This window comes from Dysidea avara, chromosome 10 (assembly GCF_963678975.1).
Source record: "Dysidea avara chromosome 10, odDysAvar1.4, whole genome shotgun sequence".
NCBI lineage: Eukaryota > Metazoa > Porifera > Demospongiae > Dictyoceratida > Dysideidae > Dysidea > Dysidea avara.
Window position 1 is genome coordinate 12134425 of NC_089281.1, and position 17893 is coordinate 12152317.

General features: G+C 39.0%; 1 protein-coding gene across 1 annotated transcript in view; it reads left to right on the forward strand.

Moving 5' to 3' along the window:
• The first annotated feature begins 1747 nt into the window (after positions 1-1747).
• The window catches only part of LOC136268596 (superkiller complex protein 2-like), a 22639-nt gene continuing 6493 nt past the window's right edge, over positions 1748-17893 (forward strand). The window contains exons 1-12 of the mRNA XM_066063973.1: positions 1748-1793; positions 1844-1938; positions 2012-2129; positions 5493-5607; positions 5674-5745; positions 6056-6151; positions 6343-6473; positions 16472-16534; positions 16584-16715; positions 16819-16964; positions 17220-17372; positions 17653-17737. Of these exons, the coding sequence (XP_065920045.1) occupies positions 1779-1793; positions 1844-1938; positions 2012-2129; positions 5493-5607; positions 5674-5745; positions 6056-6151; positions 6343-6473; positions 16472-16534; positions 16584-16715; positions 16819-16964; positions 17220-17372; positions 17653-17737 (1221 nt within the window). The 5' untranslated portion in view covers positions 1748-1778. The remainder of the gene's footprint in view (positions 1794-1843; positions 1939-2011; positions 2130-5492; positions 5608-5673; positions 5746-6055; positions 6152-6342; positions 6474-16471; positions 16535-16583; positions 16716-16818; positions 16965-17219; positions 17373-17652; positions 17738-17893) is intronic.

A 17893-nucleotide genomic window follows, 5' to 3' on the forward strand; every position in this document is an offset into this window, starting at 1 on the left:
ATATAGTCAGTGAGGTCTACATGGTGAGGGGCAGCTATTGTGAATAGGTGATGACCTTTTTTTTTTGGTCTTCAACTTACAGCTAGGTGGTAGCCCCCTTTTTAAAATTCTGGATCCGCCCCTAATTGGTGTTGTAGTTGTGCCATAACTGTACATGTGATTAGAGTTTGACTGCTCAAATCTGTTTGTACATTGTTAAAATGGGAAGGAGGAAATCTGCCACTCAACAAGAACAGTGATTACCTCTCTTAACAACATTGATGCTTCCAAGGCATGTGACTGACCTTTTCCCAGGATTCCTCTTGAAACTCCTCTAGTATTTATTCAATCCTTCAGTGTGCACTGGCTCTTTGCCCGGTGACAGCAAATGTAGTACCAGTGTTTGAATTAGACAAGGCTACTCAGTCCTGGATTTTGCAAATCACGTTCTATTTCTCACCTACTAGATGTTGTTATGGTTGGGTGGAAGCACTGGGACATAGTAGTAGCTGTCAATCTTGTTTTAGACTTTGCAAAAACATTTGACAGTAGTGTTCACTGCTTAAGCTGGAAAGCATTGGCATCACAAGTACTTCATCGCAATGAATAGGGCATCTCTTAACTTCTCATTTTCAGAGAGTAGTTGTCAATGGTCACCCATCCAATTAGCCTCCAGTTTTATCATGAACCACCAAGATCCATTTGGGCCGTTATTCATTTTGCTTGTAAATGATACGTCTGTCATTAAATCTTCATCTGCAAGAAGAATTTTCACTGATGATGTTGGCATTATGCAAAAGTCTCATGGTCAAGTGGCAACTGACTGTAAATCCTCACAAGTGTAATATTACCAATCAGAAAACACCACTAAGTATTACTTGCTGCATTGGACAGCACCTGGGCTTCGAATTCAATAGTTAAGTACCAAGCTTGAGTAGTCTGATCATTGCAGAAAAGTAGCTCACTTAGCTGTGCCATGTTTGATTGCTTAGCTACTACTAAGTCATTAGCCAACAAGGCTTTTGTCAGACCTTGTCTTGAGTATGGCTGCTCTGTATGGTCCCCCTCTCCACACACACAAAGATATAATATTATATTTAATGTACTTAATATATCTGTGCAATGTAGGGCAGCACATTGGATTTAAAATCTTGAAGTAGGTATGATCCTAGTACTTGCAGGTAGACCAAAAGCAGCGACATTGAGCTCTACACTAGAGCATTGTTGTCAGTATTTTGCTATATTGATGTCAGTATACCACTCCAGCTCTCTACACGATTCATCTTTCAAACAGTACTTTTAATTTAATACATGTACTTCCTACGCAATCATGTCCTCTACATTCTACAACCAGAATCTCAACAATAATGCATGCATATAGTTTTGTAAACACGGCTCCTTTCCTCTGGACTGATGAGTGACATGGGATTTTGTCTGTATGATCCTCACCTGTGGCTTTTTGTTGCTGGCACTGCTGGATATAGCTAGTTGATTGTTGTTATTGCATGTCTCTGTGTCCTTTTGTTTGTTTTTGTACGAAATGTTTTGCCTTGTAGCTACTGTCGGTAGACTGATGTATCTACAGGCACTTAGCGGCCTTTCCTGTCATTAGACAACAAACTAGCTATGAATTAAGGACATGGAAAACCTCCATAGTAAGGACAAAGATTTTGGCCCCGAAACATGCTTTCAATACCTCTGAAATTAAGTATTCGTGGCACTAATAAGATAGCGTGCGGTTTACAATTAGCGCTTGTAAAAATATTAGAGAATACTGCGCTAAAATCTCAGCAAATAAAATGGAAGGCTCTTTGGTAAATTTCTCATATACATACAAAGTAGGTAACATGTTAACTGTTCGCAGGACGATTTACTATCTGCTACTGCCGAGTGCGAGTTGGAGAAATTCCTCCATTCTCCTCAGCTCTTACCTGTGCACGACTTCAGAAAAGCACAGAGGTATAAACTTATCGTCGTATGTGCTCATTATTATCCATACATAAGTGACTGGTTGATAATTTTACCATTACAGGTTATGGCCACGTGAGCCTGATACTCTCTCCCTATTCACGGTCACACCTACAGCACCACACACAGACATTGTGGTAACTAGGGATCCACTGACTGGAGCTCACAAGGGATTTGCTGAGGTGTGTTGTAACTTTTAAATATACAGTGCAATGGGATGACTTGAAATTATAAAAGTAGCGATTTCCAACCTACCAATTTTTCACACATATTTTTGCTACTTAAATTATACACCTTCAATAAACGTTTCACAAGCTGCCGTTCCAGTTAATGGTAGCCAATGCTTCGTACTTAGTAATGCACTTTACTGGATTAAAATCCATGTGGTATTTATTGAAATATAGCAAATCAAAGTTTGGGAAATAAAAATCCCCATAGGGAGCCCATACAAATAATTGCATACGTAATTCTAATTGGAAGAATGTGGCACCGGTGATAGCTGAAGTTTCCGAGTGTTTCCGCGTGATTCTGCTGCTGATGAGGACGAAGAAAGACGATTGATGCTGGATTACGATGGAAATATGGCCCTTTTAAAGGTAAATCGCCATCTAGCACTGTTCAGAATTCAGCATTACAATCACCCTGGGCTTCAAGGCTCCCCCTGCGTCGATGCAAGTATAGGTTGAAGGTGAGCAGTTTGTTGTCTTTCACGGAATTGCAAAATAAGGTTCAAGGTTGAGCATATAATCTTTTCAAAAGTGGAGACTGGCATGTGATACCAGCCTTACATGGCTTCACATGTACCTGTTGTTATATTCTGGTGTATTTAGTGCTGTTTTTATCCATTTTATAGCAGCTTCAGTGATTGTAATTTTGATCAGAAACTATTTATATTTTCTCTTTGTAGTATAGTGATGTCATTGTGTTATATAATAATTATTATCCTTAGTGCTTACAATGTGACAAATAAAGCTGAACAGTGTCCAAACAAATCTATTTTAAAAATAATGTTGCTCTTACATTTTGTTATCTGATTGTCATGTTTCCGAAGTATGTGTTAATTGTGACTTGTGATGCCAGTAATTACTATGTTACATAGTATTACTAAGTTTTCTAGTTAGTTATCCCTGAAAATGCATTGGGTACCTGTGTATACTTAGTGTTACACATTACACACAGTTTTCTTTGTGAATCACTTGTTTTATTCATGTAATATTCTGAGTGGTCAGTCTACAAAGAAGTGGTCACTTTTGAGAGGTTTTACCTAGTTCATATGCTGTTCTTCATAAAATAGATATGTAGTGAAAATTTCATGTTGTTATTCCTATCTAGATTTATGACACTTTGAATATTGCGTTTGGTACCATGCAATATACATAAAAAGCATTGAAAATGCTGTACACAAAAATCATCACACTGTCAACTTCTTTTCCTTATATCTTTTGATAGGAACCACTGATTGAGGTGGGGTTTGCACTTAAATGACCCTGAAAAATAGCACAATATTTGTCTTACCAATGAATGTATGGAATGTTAATTATTTAATTTAGTTGGAAATCTCTAGTAAAAGATATAATAGTTTAGACCAAAACCATCTGATTACCTCTTCAGATTTTTGTCAGGAGGTAGAATGTTATTAATGAAGTGAACATGGTCTCAGTTTATGCTGAATTACCTGGATTGCGAGCTAGTGACTCCCCACAGGCTACAATTCTTTTCTCCTCATCACCCCATATTGCCCTGACATTGTCCTTTACAATGAGTCAGTTGCCCTGTTAGAACTGACATGGCCCTTGGACTCAGTTGAACACCTTGAATCTGTAAGGGGAGAAAAGAATACCAAGAATTGTCTGAATTTGATTGCCTGGAACTATCCAATTTTTACAGCACTGTTGAATTAAGTGTTTTAGGCCACGTACATCATCTTTATCTTCTTTTCAAAACTGTGTCAACTTTATTCAGAATGAGGTCAATATTAACTAAATCTAGCTGCAGACGTATTTTTGATTTGGCAGCTGGAATATTAGTTTCTTCTTCTAGAAGAATCTTCTTGGCAAGAGATAGCCCAGAATGGTTAGGGAAATGTTAATTGTTGATCTTTATTTTGTATGTAGTTAAGTTTTTAAGTTTTATTATTAACTGTATTTCCTTCCACACTCATTGTGGGGTAATTGGCTACACCCATCTGTGGCTGTGTGTGCCCAAGGACTCATTCACCTTACTTATGTGTGCAATTATTTTGCTCATCACTAATGATGTTGGTTTTCTCTCTTGTAATCGTTTTTGTACTCTCGGGAAATATTCTGTCCCTTGGAAGTGATACGGTAGTACATGTGTCACAGTTTGCGATATAACATTACAGTCCCCTAGGGTTTGTCTTATGTGTACAGTGTTTAACCACACATAGTATACAAGTATGGACATGAAACTAATCAAGTGCACACTTATGTTTCTGCAGAGGGCAGCTCTTCTGTCCTAGTTTCATGCCTGAAAAGGATTGTCTTTGTTATTGCATCAAGTTGATAGGTCTTATACATTGTTTGTAATAGATTTTGCTGGCAAAAGGTACAGACACAGGCTGGTTTCTATGCTTAATTTCTGGTGAGACATTTTTGTGTAAGTATTTCAGAAATTCTTTGAAGAACTACCAATTTTTGCTTGCTCAATATGTTTGATACATTTGTTGTAATGCAAGGTGTGGCCTAGTTTGTTTTCATGATGTTTCTAATTTTAATAACTTGCCCAAACATGCTGTCATAAAATGAGTAAATTGATGCCACATCGCAGTGAGTAACGAGTTCCTCATGAAGATTTCAACACTGTCATTGTCAAAAGAACCTCTACGATGCATAAAGTTGACGTTTGTTTCACAGTGGATGTGAAACTAGAAAAAAGTGGCACATATTAGTTTCATATCCATAGGAGAGTATAACTTATAGTAACAGAATTAGCTATAAACTTCGTAATGCCATATAAAAAAACTTATTCTTTTCTAACATTTTAAATCCGGTCTTTACCTAGGCCTGTAATCAAAATTAAGCTTTACAGTTGGTGCTCAATTGTCACACATGTATAGTGCAAGCATGGAGATCCTTAACATGGTGCGTTAATTGTAGTCAGACCACAGGTAACAGTTAGCTGGAATGTATCTGCATGCACCTATACTGGTCATGCACATGGTTAATGGTAAGTGTCTCATGCTTTAGATGAAGAATTGCTAATACTTAATTGTGTTTCAAAACCAGTTCCTTTGTCCGTAAAACCTTCAGGCTTATAATTAAAACTGGTGTGATTTTTCACAGCAAACAATTGTTTGAATTTTGTGCTACTATTATCTGCTGTCATATTTCTGCTACCTATTTTGAGGTAAAGTGCTGCCATATACTCTCCAATGCTGAATTTGTGTATAAATTATTGGTATTCATTTCTTGCTCTTACATTCGTTTGCAATTAGCGAACTTGTGCCTGTATAGTTATGACAGTACCTAAATCTGATATCTGTGTTGTAGACTACGTTAGTGACACTTTATTTGTTGTTTGTATAGGTGCACATTTCTGGTGGGAACTTGACTGCTAAGAATTCAACATCGATGCAGAGAGCTCCCGGTCCTCCTACACAGAACATCAAAGGAGAATCAACAGATCTGCCATTTTGGCCAGGTATGATATTTTACTGTGAACAGGTTTAGAGTGTTGTTTGATTTAATTTGAATGTTTGCTCTGCAGGTGGTCTTGATGAACCAGATATTGTCAGTAAAGTGGTGAGCAATGAAGAAGACTTTATAGACTTAGAAAACGGTATGATTACCATGGTGAAATATAAATGGAACCTTTTAATGTGGACACTAAAAGTTAGGACACCTGTTATTTATGGTTCCAAAGTATCCCTTAGTACAAAAACTGACATGAAAATCAGGACCATGTTGATTGGTGTCGAGGTGCTGATATTATGAAGGCTTCACTGTACTGTATTTTCAGCACATTAGTACAGTGATATCTCCACCACTTTAACATGACTGATTTGTTATTGTGCGGCTATTTTTGGTCCTATGGGTAATGAGGTTTCATTGTGCAGTACGTATTTTATCATTCTCCTTTTGCTTCTAAGACTTGGAGACAGTTCCACCAGGATTTCAACATGGTGTAGAGTTTGATAAGCCCTCAAAGTCAGAATCAAGTACTGTGAAAGAGGCTGGATCTAAAGGTATTGGAGTATATACACTTTTTGGGATAGAAGTTAGCTGTAGTAATACATGCAGATGTTAATAGAATGTATGTTAAAGTTTAGTGACTAATTTTGGTCTGTAAGTAGACACAAATACTATCATATAACACTGGCCACACAGTACTATGTATGCAATGCCACAGAGATGTACGATTGTATTGTTGTGCTAGGTGTTGGTGGAGGTGGCAATAAGGTGGCCACACTGGCTGACCTGATGGCAGCTGATGTGTTTGAGCTGAGTGGATGGGAAGATGAGGACGAGGAAGGAGATGGGACTGCCCCTGAAGAGACAGACTCTAAAGTGAGTTGGTGTGGTGAAATCTGCTTTAGTCAGTCAGCCTTGGGCTAAAACTTTCTGACAGGTGGCTACAATAAGCAGATTGCTTTGTATCATTGTTAACCTCCATTATCTGAACACCAGTGTACCAGTTCAATCATAATCATAAAAGTGTTCAGTTAATAATAGTAAAAAAAATCACATCAGAAAACATTTCGTGTGAGCCAATATATCCTGTAAAAATACATGTCCTGGGGATTAAGCAATGAATTTCATGAATAAAAGAAGTTCCATTAGAAACTAGACGTACAGTAATGACGGATAGCGGTCACAGACTTTCCACTAAGGGTTACAGTAATGACCATACACAACCTGCCATTCATGCCTGATATATCACTGTGAACATGTACAAGAAGTACAATACTCATTGTAGTACTTTTGTAATTTATGTATATGTTAAAGCATAGCCGCGAGTGCTATTTGAAAAATAAAGCACTTGGCGCTTGGCCTCGATGCTAATAAAGCACTCAGCTTCACCTCGTGCTTTATTAGCATCTTGGCTGCACACCTCATGCTTTATTTTTCATATAGCATGAGCAAGGCTATGCTTTAAATGATTTATGGAACTTTCTAGTCGTGTAGCTTCACTATACACGAGGACTTGTAATTAACACGCGTTGCACGAACTATTAGCAGCCTGAACGCACACAAACTAGTTTAACAAAGTAACTCATGTGTATTTCACCATAGTTTGGCATTGTAGACGTTCATTGCGTATTTTGGCAGGTTTTGCTTGCAATCCACAATCGATTCCATTGTGAGTCACATAGTGAAATATTTCCGTGATATCTCCAGGACTTGTCCGTTTACATTAACAAACGTAACAGCAACATTACCTTCTCCCACCCATCATTGAAGTATTTAGGTATGTCTATAAAAGCAATCTAGTGGTAGAACTCGTATTGGCTGGGGTGATTGATTACTCAGCGCGGCGAGGCTATCAGCCTTCACCGGCTTGGGTGATTAGTCGTACTGGCGTGAGCCCCGCAGGTTATTAGCCTGCACTAGAGCACGTGGGCAACTGTGTTTTATTGCCCACAAAGAGTGCTTTATTGCACCACAAAGAGTGCTTTATTGAACGAATAAAGCACTCTTTGCGGTGCAATAAAGTACTCTTTGTGGTCAATGAAGCTGTTGGCCAGTGTACTTTATGAAATTTAAAGTACACTTTTTCCTTTGATCTCGCCCACGCAAAGTTCTATAAGTAATTTAATTGCATGTGTGCATGTCTATTTACAGCACAAGTGCTGAAGGTCTGTAGGACACCTGGTCCTACAGCCTGTTTAAAGTTACTACATAAAGTGTTTTTGAAAAGGTGAAGAAAGGAGAGAAAAACCATGACTGGGCCATGTCCTCCCCCCACCTCCTTCATTTATACACAGAGTTCCATTCAACTACTCTACACCTTATGACAAAATACTCTAATAGAACAGTTACCTGCACTGTTAGGATATTTAAGGGTTCAAGTAATTATGATTCGGATAATCAAAGTCCTATTGTACTACAAGGGTTAACTGGCAGGACAACACCAAACATCCATCCCTGCTAAGGTGCTTCCAATGCAGCACATTTCCCAAACCTTGTCCTACAAAAGTGTTTATCTGGTTGCTATGGCAGCATCATTCCTATACCAGAGAGGACAGTTTGGTTGAGAAGGTAAGCAAGTTATAGGTAGGGTTTAGACCCCACAGGAAGTGTTGGGTTGCTAAGGTAAACACATTCTTAGACAGCATATAACTAGACTTGCCAGCATCTCTCACTTCATTGTGTTGTTATAAGTGCAAGAAATTTCAGGAATTTGTCTCTGAATTTGCTTCAAGGCCACTAGACTTGAGGATGTCAGAAGAAGTTACTCCATTTTCTTCAGCTGCACCTGCTCTACCAGTCATGGCTACAAGTTCAGCTGCCATGTTGTTATGCCAGTCTCTATCAGCAGAGATAATTCAGCTGATTGCTGGAGCTGTGGCACTGATTTTTCAATCCTCCCCAACAGCTACAAACCCTTTGCAGTGCAGTTCTTCGGCTGCAGTAGGAGACCCAGGGCCATCATCAAGACCATCCAATATAAGCTCAGCCAATGAAGGTAAGCCCTGTAATATAATCTAGTTACCAGTCTATAGTGTTCCAATTTGCAAGTCTCGACAACTAGGAGTGGTTTGTATACTTATACATCAGTTAGGCAATTAGTTCCACCAGCATGGACTTGATCATTGGAGCAAACAAGAATGCTAAATTATTGGCCACCAGCTTTCTCTATCATAGCAAACCCAGTACATGTGGCTAACATTTTGATGGGTCAGCACTCATGGCAAGAGGTTGCACCTAGTGCTGCTCTTATCACGTGCGAGATTACAATAACATTTGATTGTACTTGCTTATTTTACTAGCACAATGGACACCTGAAAGCATCAGGTATAATACTAATAACTATCACTGATTTACCTGTGAAAACACTTTACGAGGAAAAGATCGATATGCTCTAATAGAACAGTAAATAACTCTAATAGAACATTTTATTAGAACATTTGTGTTTTTGTAAGCACCATTGCATTTCAGTGACTTCTCTCTTTGTGAATCTTGATTGGCTACTTCATCATAAACATGAACCATAGACACTTGTACAAGAATGCCATGAAATGCACTATATATGGTGTTACTAATAAATGTGTGCACTATGAAGTAGCTACTTTAAGGTACTTGCAGATACTTCCCAGCTGAGTACTTGGTATTTGGAGTATCGGTAATAAGTGGAATCGGTACAGCTCTAGTCACACCAGAGGTGGATGCTCGATTAAGTGTTATGTCACAGAAGCTGGTAGACTTCAAGTGCCAGCTCCAAACAGACAGGGCTGTAACAGACTTTTATCTGGGTAGGTTCTTTTAGAACAAAAGGTGGACCTTTTGTATGGTAGCTATGATGTATGATTACATCAAGGTGTGCAAAGGACACTAAGGGGGAGTCTGGGTCATGCTCCCACCCACCCACCCCCAGGAAATTTTTTGAAAATAGATACTAAAAGAATGGGTTTGGTGGCATTTCAGTCAATAAAAACACAATCTTTAGGCAGCAAATTCAAGCTCAAGACCAGCTATATGGATGGTGTAGTTACATACAGTTTTAAAAGAGAATGTAGATGTGACTGTTCTATTAGAGTGGTTGACTGCTCTATTATAGAGGATCTCAATTTTGCATTGTAAGCAATGAATAAGCTACTCGGAGCACTTAATTTAGCTGATATTGCTACTTATTAGTGGTAATCAGTAAACTGTGGCTAATGGACTGAAACTTTGGACTTGTATACTAAAATTGTAGACCTTTGTCCCAAGATGGCAGTTCTCCAGAACCCCCTGGCTACAGGCCTGAAACAGCAGAGGCTATTTGACATTTAGCTTTCAGCAGTATAGGCTGGCATTCATCAGCCTTGGACAAAGGCAACAGAACCAGTCTGTTAAACCTCATTGTTAAGCGACTTTCCTAGCAAAGCAAAAGTTGAGAACAACTCTCACTGTCAGTCAATAATCTCAATAGTCATCGACCTCTAAATGGCTTAATACTATACTCACAGGACCCACAGGTCCACTGGACCAAAAGACAGCAACTTCTGTGTTTGTATTCCTTTTGCTAGAGTACCTCTGGCATCCTGGCTGTCAATGCCTATTGATCCACTGTTGGTACCATCCATTCCCTCATTGCCATCTCCCCTCAGTAGTGCTGGCACATCTGATGTCGTACCCAGTACCCCAGCACCCTCAGTGGTCATGGCAGAAGGAATTCCTCCTAGGCTGGTGAAAAAAATCAGATGATGAGAATTTGTGAACCCACTCTCATTATTTGAAGAGGATGCTACCCATCCAGCTGAATTAACAGTCAATGCCACCGGACAGTAGATACTATCTGATTCAGGACAGAGAAAGAAAAAAAGTCCCATAACAGATATATTGTCATGGATCCAGGCCTTTTCCAGGTTCATGGAGGTGTTACTTTCTGAAAAACAATACTACCAAAGAGGAAGCGACAGGGTTAGCAGCCCACCTACACCTAATTCTACAGCTAACAGTATGACATCCACACTGGTAGTAGTCTGGTACCAACCTGCCCTATCTATGTTACACACAACAATCAGTTATGCTGATGTCATGATCTTTGCAACTTTATAGCGTATGTTTGCAAAATTCAACCAGTACAACCAAAGGTTTACTAGCATAAAATATACTTTGTTAGCATTGTTGCATACAATAAATAAGTACTTACTATAACACTATAGCTAGAGATAGCTGAGTCAATAACAAACCACATTGTTCAGTATTTTTGTAGACAAATCTTCCTTACTAAAAAGTGGAAAAACGAAACAAGTTTAGACCTTGAAAACTTGAAGTGGATGATTATCAACACCACAACACAGTAGAGGGACTGCCAGCCATATACAAAAATGAAAACCATACAATACAACACTAATTATAATCACAAGAGCATGTACAAGGTGAGTTTCAAGATATCATTGGTAAACAATGGAGGACTGCCACCATATGCAAAAAGAAAACTGCCAATGCAATAATAACACAAGGAGAGCATGTACAGGGTGTAGATCAATAGTTATTCCAGTTTACAATGTACATCGACACCACAGAAAAAAAGCATAAAATTTCTTGAGGTAGACTTACCCTAAGGCTTGCGGTAAAGGATAAGGTGTGAATCCACTCAGGGATATACTCTCCTGCCTATTGAGGAAAACCACGCTATAATTCTGTATCTCCTGTGTGAATACATGAACAAGTATTGTGGAACTTCTGTAGAGCAGTGACTTATTGGCCTGTTATTTCACTACGAAATAAAATACCTTATCTCCTCTATTGTGGGTAAAGAATGTACAGAGCCAGCCAGACATGATGGGACTAAATTTTGGCTTGGTATAGATTTTTCTATTGAGCCTAATGTCAAGAGGTTTCACTGCTGTACTTATATACTAGTAAATTTTAGAAGCACATGTTTCTTTCATCAGAGTTGCCATGTTAAAGTTGAGGAGATTTCAGGGACAAGAGACTAGTACATGTACCACGAACATTGAACAACATCTGCTTTAAATCATTGACTAGTGTAACTTGTTCTTCTCATCAAAAAGGGACATAACCTGTCTATTCCTTCTAAGCATTTCACATTGCATTCTGAATTCTGTGATGCTGCTAGGTATATCATACAATCTTGAGACTTGGAATCTCCAGCTGTTGTCTCCTGTGTAAAGCTGTCACTGCTGTTGTCACCGCGATTTGACAATTTTTCTCATGAACACTGCAAAAAAGAAAGAATAGTATACATTGTACGTATTGCATTTGTACAGGTTCCACATGTATGCATGTTGTATGTGGCTCATATAGTGTGAGTTGAGTGGCAGGTATTACCTTGACACTTATTCAGTATAAATAGAAACTAATTGTGTTGACTGTAGTTTGCATTTCCATGTATATCAATACTGTTGTCCCTGAATGGAGACATGGAAGATGTAACCAACCATAAAACGGGACAACGAGAAGTTATAATTCTCTTGTAAGTTTTCTTACAGCTGAATTGCTGATACTGTCACAGGTTCTTTGCTTGTTCAAGATAGCAAGTAGTGTATTTTGTTTATCAGAGTTAAATGCATGTTGATTGACATACCTAATTGTTGCAGCTGCTGCATGTATTTCACTGCCTTGCTACAGAATAAAAAATGAGCGTAGATTTCATCAGGTACTGGGCACACACAAAGCAAAGCAAAAGGCCTCCGGCAGCCACCCCACAAGGAGGCAACAGCAAAAAACAAGGGCTACACCATATACAATTCCTGTTGTGTGTTTAAAGTGGAAGGATACTGTGATTGCCAACCATGTTAGTTTGCCCACAAGTGCTACCATTGTGGAAGATAACACCAGAGAAAAGACTGCAATTCCCCAGCAGGAAAGTAACAGCCTCACTAAAAGGCACCAGACTGTTTAACTTTATGCTACTCATGATAAAATAGTTCATTTGCTCTCCTTTTCAATAACACGATAGTATAACAAGTAAATTACATATCACTTAGTTGTAAGCCTTTGAAGTGTTTGCTCTTGGGTGTTTCTCCCCCTATCAAAGTGATATAGGTCTATATAGCAGCCCAGCCTGTAATATTCCACACCTTTAATAGCATTCACTTATAAAGCGCCAGCATTTCCCCCTTAGGTTGTGATCACTGCTTGGTCCTTTCACTGTGCAGGCTTGCAGCTGAATCCGTCTTGCTTCAAAAGTGGGATGGTGAATGATTGCTGCTACCATAGACCTACCAGCTCTGAGTGATCACCAAGGGGGAGCACCTTGTGTGCTAGTAGTCACTCTCCTTTAGTGTTGAGGAGCTGGAAGAAGCTGCTAACACACCTCCCAGATGGAATATATATGTTAATTACATTTTATTTATTTATTATTTATTATTATTACTGTGTCAACTTCGCAAGCGAAGACTTTACACAAGGGGGGGAGATTTATGCAATTACAATTGATTAATTTGATTCTTAAATTGTTCAATAGAGGTAATTTCTTTGATGTAATTAGGTAAGTTATTCCAGATATTACAAGCATTAGGTCCGAACAAGTGCTGATAAGTGTCTGTTCTTGCAAACGGAACTAAAATATTATTCGCGTATTGCAAAAGGCCATCCCAGTGCTTGACCTTAGAGATAGACACAGTGGCACTGCAGCTCAGACTACCCCGTCATGTTTAAAGAGCTTTTATGGGCTGCATCGAAAAGTGTTACATTTTGAAGAAATCCATTCGCAAGAAAGACCTTCAGAGCTTGTTGGGAATACTACAAAAATGATCTGCCTAGACAGACCTTTCCTCCACAGATTGTTCTCCATACAAGAAATTGGAAGCAGCCCATCTCACAATATTCACTTAAATGCTCCAGATCTTTTGTCGTAGTTCCTATGGTTGACAATCTGCAGATGTGTCAGTGTTTTCTGGTGTATCAGGGTCATGGGATTGTGGAGCTTACAGAACCCTACACTAGTGTGGTGTCAGAGACTCCAGCCACTCTCCATCACTATCAAGGAATTGATACCAGTTGTTTTTCTGTCACCATATGGGAAAAGTTCTGCATATGGGAAAAGTTCTGGTCAGGCGAAGTAGTACTGTTCAGAGTGGACAACCTAGTAGTGGTAGAAGCAATCAACTTACCTAAGACACACCTGATTTGTTTATTGGTCTTTTTTGTACTGCAGCCCATCACAATTTCTGGTCCACTTAGCTGGTGAGAAGACAATAAACTTGCTGATGCTTTATCTAGAAACAACATGTCTTCTTTCTTTTCACAGGCTCCCCAAGCACTGTCTCATTCCCTCAATAATTCCTCCCCCACTAATCACCCTGGTGACACAGAACCTCACCTGGAAATCCATCAGCTGGATAAAGCTGTTCGAGGATACTTTGGCTCTCTCTACTCACAAGACCTATGCTGCAGCTGAACATTGCTATCTCACCTTTTGTAATAGTTTCAACCTCAATCCTCTCCCAGCCAATGAGAACACACTCTGTTACCTTGTAACATGACTCAGTCAACAGGGCTTGGCACATAACTCCATAAGTACCTACATTTCTGGTGTTCAGCAACTACAGATCTCTCATAGACCAGGCGATCCTCAAGTGGGCCAGATGCCATGTCTTAGGCAAGTACTAAAAGGTGTCAAAGTTAAACGGGAAAGTACTCCATGCTCGGCTGCCGATAACTCCAGTTATCCTTCGAAAACTGAAGGGAGTATAGTTTCAATCAAAGCCCTCTTTTAATGCCACAATGTTATGGGCAACTTCATCAGTGACATTTTTCTCTTTCTGCTGCTCAGGTGAGATTACATTCAGTTCAACATATGACCCCAGAACACACTTGTCCATGAGTCCATGAGTGATCTCTCTTGACAGACAACAATTTTAATCCATCAGTGATATCATTGAATCTGAAACAGTCAAAGACAGGCTAGGGCAGAATAGGTGTCAAAGTCGTCATAGGGAGAACAGGTGATGACATCTGTCTAGTGTCTGCATTGTTAGCATATCTGGCAAGGTGAGGCCCCAACCAGGGGCCTTGTTTATCTGTGACAATGGCTTACCCTTACTTGTGTTGGAAATAAGGTCTGCACTAACTAAGGCTGGCCTCCCAGCTCAGAACTATAGTTTTCAAATAGGAGCTGCCACCATCACAGCATTCAAGCTTCGGCTATACAAACTCTGGGCAGATGGAAAAGTTCGTCCTATCAGCTATATATCAGAACAGCTCTGGCTGCTGTCTCAGCAAGCATTCAGAATCTGACTCACTACTGGCCAGACCTTGAACAAATTTTTCAGTTGCTAATTTACAATCTGTAGGTTGTATATTTGTGTCTGTAGGGATATCATAGAAACTACATGTGTTGCACTAATTGTTAAGGCTATGACTTTATAATTGCTTGAGTAAAACATTCTTGTAGGTAGTGTCCCCTGTAACAGCCTCAGTCATGTTGTTTATGTGGAATATCTGAAAGGGAAGTCAGAGATAAGATGCTGGCATTACCAGCTTTTGTAGCACTATCCCTGTTTATGGTTTCTGTGGTATCATGTGACCTTTTTTAATTGCTCCATCATACAATGACAATTCTACAACAATTTAGACTAATTAACCTGTCATAAGGTATGATGGTCAGTGCAGTAAGCCAATCAGCAAAGTCATGTGACCAAACAGGCCTCCAACCCTATGGCAATAACACCAAACTTCCCATATACCCATCATACTTATAGCTGTTATGGAGACTGATAACCAGTTAATTCAAAAATGTGTAATTTCTGTCAGTCCACTAGTATATTAAAAATAGGAATCCAAGCAATAGAAAGTAGTGAAACAAGAGATGAAGCAATGGTAGCTATTACAGCATAGCTCAGTGGGAAATCCCTACTTTGGCATGGTATAGCAATTATTTTGTGTTCAATGCCAAAGTAGGATTTCCCACCGAGCTATGCTGTAATAGCTACCATTGTTCATCTCTTGTTTCACTACTTTTTATTGCTTGGATTCCTACTTCATTTTTAAAATTTATAATTTTTAATATACTAGTTTGCTTAGTTTTTTGTTTAGGCATACAGCTAGCTATAAACATGTGACTGTTCTATTAGGGTGACTGCTGTATTAGAGTATCTTGTGTCAGCCTGCAAAGATGTGCACTTGCCCAAAAGGGGGCGTGGTTTCAATTAATTATAGCATATCTCGAGCCAGCCTTCCAAATTGAAAGTTTGTGGTCACTGAAATACAGCTAGTGTAAAAGGGGTGTGTCATTGTGGTTTTAATTGATAGATCGATAATGCGTAGAATGAAGAATGGGCATGATCTTGTGACCTATCATCTATGCCTCCGTACATTAGCCGTAGTCTAAGCGCCTTAAATAATCTTGTGGCGTCTATTATGCTGCTTAAAGAAAGTGTTGATACTGATAATTAACGCCTTGATATGGTTTCGTTGGATGAAGGAAAAGACAAGCAGCCTGATTGAAGATAAAAGAAAAGACAAGGCGCAGAGGGCACACATTCATCGGAGCCCCGAAAGGCATATCCCACTGGTGAATTTGTTCTTGTGGTGTAAAATGGTGGCCATGCACTGCTTTGTTTGGCCTCTAGGCTTGCGACTGTGGTCAGGCAGTCGGTCTAAAATTCAAGTTATGGCGATTTTTTTAAATTCTGTATCCAGCCACCTGTAAGTGTTTTGTTGTATTTAATGCTGTTTTATGTATTATATGGATTAGTACTATACCGTAAAGGTGATTTTCGTCTTGTAAGATATCTCTAAGATAATTTTTAAAGGCGGAATTTTGGGCGGCACGTAAAAATTTTACCTGGATTCCTACTTAAACAGTATGACTGTACCGTTTGATTATGTTGGGACCATTAGCTCTGCCAATATTGTATAAATTTTAATCCTGATGTGTATTACAACAGGAGGTTGCTGCTGCAGTGGAGAATGATGCTGCACTGAAAGACTTAGAACTGCCAGAAGGACAAGTAACATTACTAAATCAACAATACAATAATTTACTGGTGACATGTGCAGGTTGCTGAAGTTGTTGACAAGCCAAAGGAACAGAAGAAAAGTGCTAAGCAGTGGGCTGTACAGGTTGACCTTACTGATAGCTCGGCTGATGAGTTTCATAACAAGATTCCTAAAGATAAGATGGCACATAAGGTTTGTTTTGTGTGTGTGTACGTGTGTGCATATGTGCTATGCAGTGAGGAACGTGCACAGGCCCACACAGTGATGTATGGTATATTTGTATTTTGTTATTTAGTGGAATTTTGAGTTGGACCCATTCCAGAAAACGGCCATTCTTCATCTTCATAGCCATGACAACGTGTTTGTAGCTGCTCACACTTCAGCTGGCAAGACAGTGATTGCTGAGTATGCTGTTGCTCTCAGTCGAGATCACATGACCAGGTGTGTGCATTGTAACACAACTCTTCATGAGGGCGAAATATTTGACCCATTTTTTTGCCTGATAGATATCCATTCTGTAAGATACTACCTGCAACTTTTACACAGACAATAGGTACTTGTAAACAATCTTTAAACTGCCGACAGACATTTTGTGTAGTTTATGAGTTATTTTATTTAAATAAGGCTATTTTTAGTTTTTACTGCTCTTCTTGTAAAATATTGCACATTTTAGGTGATATTTTTGTATCTTTTTAGGACCATTTACACTTCACCCATTAAAGCACTTAGCAATCAAAAATTCCGTGACTTCCGACTGACATTCGGGGTAAGTAATGTCGGGTTACTAACAGGAGATGTGCAGATCAACAAGGAGGCACCATTCCTCATTATGACTACTGAAATTCTGCGGTGAGTTGTTGTAACTCCTTTGTTGTGAATGCAACAAATCAAATTATTGCTGAATTGAAAATAAAAGCTGGTGTGTGTTCTATTAGAGTAATTCATGACCAGCATTGTGTGTACTGCTGGATTCCATATCTGAATAAATTCAGTCATCCAAGAATTTGTTTTAGGAAAACATCAGTGTCTCTACATTACCATTTTTGAATATCAAGTGTGTGCTGTAAAATTAATGGACCTTGAATTTAGTGAATGTTCTATTAGAGTATTAATATAGTATATCCCACAGGTCAATGCTGTACACTGGGTCTGATATCATTCGTGATGTGGAGTGGGTAGTGTTTGATGAAGTACACTATGTCAATGATGTTGAGGTGAATAATGATGTAACTCGATAGTGTTGATATTGTACTGTGTTTACATATCTATGCCACAAACAGTTTGTTTATACAATGAGTTAAATGGTAAGGGGAGTAATAAATCTTAGCAGATTAATAATTGTGTGTCTCTTAGCAAACACCAAGTAAACA